The sequence below is a fragment of the Pteropus vampyrus genome, unplaced genomic scaffold, assembly GCF_000151845.1.
Source record: "Pteropus vampyrus isolate Shadow unplaced genomic scaffold, Pvam_2.0 Scaffold1000001593, whole genome shotgun sequence".
Classification (NCBI taxonomy): domain Eukaryota; kingdom Metazoa; phylum Chordata; class Mammalia; order Chiroptera; family Pteropodidae; genus Pteropus; species Pteropus vampyrus.
The window spans coordinates 1-1449 of record NW_011915995.1 but is presented as its reverse complement, the minus strand read 5'-3'; the positions used below and the strand labels follow the sequence as shown (position 1 = coordinate 1449).

At 67.6% G+C, this 1449-nt stretch overlaps 1 protein-coding gene across 1 annotated transcript; it reads right to left on the bottom strand.

Annotated features, from left to right (window-relative positions):
• Nucleotides 1-6: 6 nt before the first annotated feature.
• LOC111735469 (caspase recruitment domain-containing protein 14-like) lies at nt 7-1330 on the bottom strand. The gene is made up of 2 exons (XM_023526970.1): nt 944-1330; nt 7-167 (listed from the first exon to the last, which is right to left on the bottom strand). Exons 1-2 carry the CDS (start codon nt 1191-1193, stop codon nt 34-36), a joined length of 384 nt encoding a protein of 127 aa, XP_023382738.1. The 5' UTR covers nt 1194-1330; the 3' UTR covers nt 7-33.
• Nucleotides 1331-1449: the final 119 nt, after the last annotated feature.

The window sequence follows — 1449 nt, the reverse complement described above, 5'->3', positions numbered from 1 at the left end:
GCATTTCTGAACCCTTGGAGGAGGCACAGCTTCTCACTCAGGATCTTCCCTGAGCAGCCTGGGCACGAAGAGCACGGGCCGGGGCCGGCTGGGCCTGCGGGGGTGCACCAGCGTGTAGGGCACCAGGGTGATGCAGCTCTCGGCCCAGAAGCAGCCGGCGGAGGGGCCTGCGGAGGACAGGGACAGCGGCCAGTGTCAGGCGGCCGGCCCCCGCCCGTCAGCTCTCCTGAGCTGCTCCCCAGGAGGGACTATGTTGTGCCCGTCCACAGCCCTGGCACCTACAGGAATACGGGGCACACCGGGCCCAGCACGGGGACCCAGGGTCCACACCACCCTGGCTGGGCGGGCCCTCCGATCGCGGAGCCGGGTTGTCCTCTGTGATCTGTGGATCGACCGCGGCTTGCGTGGCCCGCAGGGCGGAGGGCGGAGGGCGGACAGAGGAAGCCAGCTCTCTCCCTCCGTGTGGCCAGCCCCCCGCCCAGCCCCACACCCCCTCCCTCCTGCGTCCCCGCCCTCCTCTCCCTCGTGTAGGCTGTGCTCAGTTTTCAGCAGCCCTCTTACATTACACACCCCAAAAAACTTCCAAGAAGAGGAAATAAACGCCAATCGATTTAGCTTCCTCTGCGTCCACTGCCTCTCACGCTTCCCCCTGCCAACCTCCGGTCCCGGCCTCGCGCCCACACAACCGCCCCAGCGCGGCCGGAGGCCTCCACTGGTCTGTGTGGCGGTGGGTGTTGGGTAGTGTCCCATCGTTGCTATTCTGAGGGCACTGCTGTCCCCTAACTGTGCCGGTGGCTCTGGATGTCCACCGGGCAGGTCACGACAGGGAGGACAGCACAGTCGTGTGGTACGGAGACGTCAGTTCTGCTCCTTATGGGCCCTGGCCCCAGGGACCGGCGACACCCCAGCCAAGCTGGCGGACCCGCAGCCCCGCCTGCCTCACCTTCCGGCCTGCTGGGGTCCAACTGGGCCCCGTCAAAGGATGAACACAGGGGGCTGGCCTTGGTTCTGTCCACACTGACGATGCGGACCAACTTCTGCGGTCCCCCAGGGGGCTGCTGGAGCGGGAGAAGTGACGAGGAGCTGTCAGAGCCCACGCAGGGCCGGGGGCCAGGAGTCCGCCCCACGCGGAACCCAGGGCGCTCCCCGGACCTGCGGGCTGTGCCCACTGAACCGGCAGGAGCTCGGGCCATTTCATGGGGGAGGCGAGGGGGGCAGGAGAGGGTCCTCGGGCAGAGCCCCCCAGCAAGGTGTCCACAGTGAGGGCGGCTGCATCATGCAGGAAGGAAGGGCGGTGGCCCGCACAGCCCCGCTGCTGAGAGCCTGGGGCCACCCTAGCACCTTGCTCAGGCGACTGAGTGTCCTATGTTGGGAGGACACGGAGCCACCCTCGGAGGGAATGAGGCGCGTGCAGTAGACAGGCAACGGAGTGACTGTGCCCACGGCAGA

Coding starts and splice junctions, on each gene's coding strand:
- LOC111735469 (XM_023526970.1), bottom strand. CDS start 1,193: ATGGCCCGAGCTCCTGCCGGTTCAGTGGGCACAGCCCGCAGGTCCGGG. Junction 168..943: donor GGACCCCAGCAGGCCGGAAG/GTGAGGCAGGCG, acceptor TGTCCTCCGCAG/GCCCCTCCGCCGGCTGCTTC.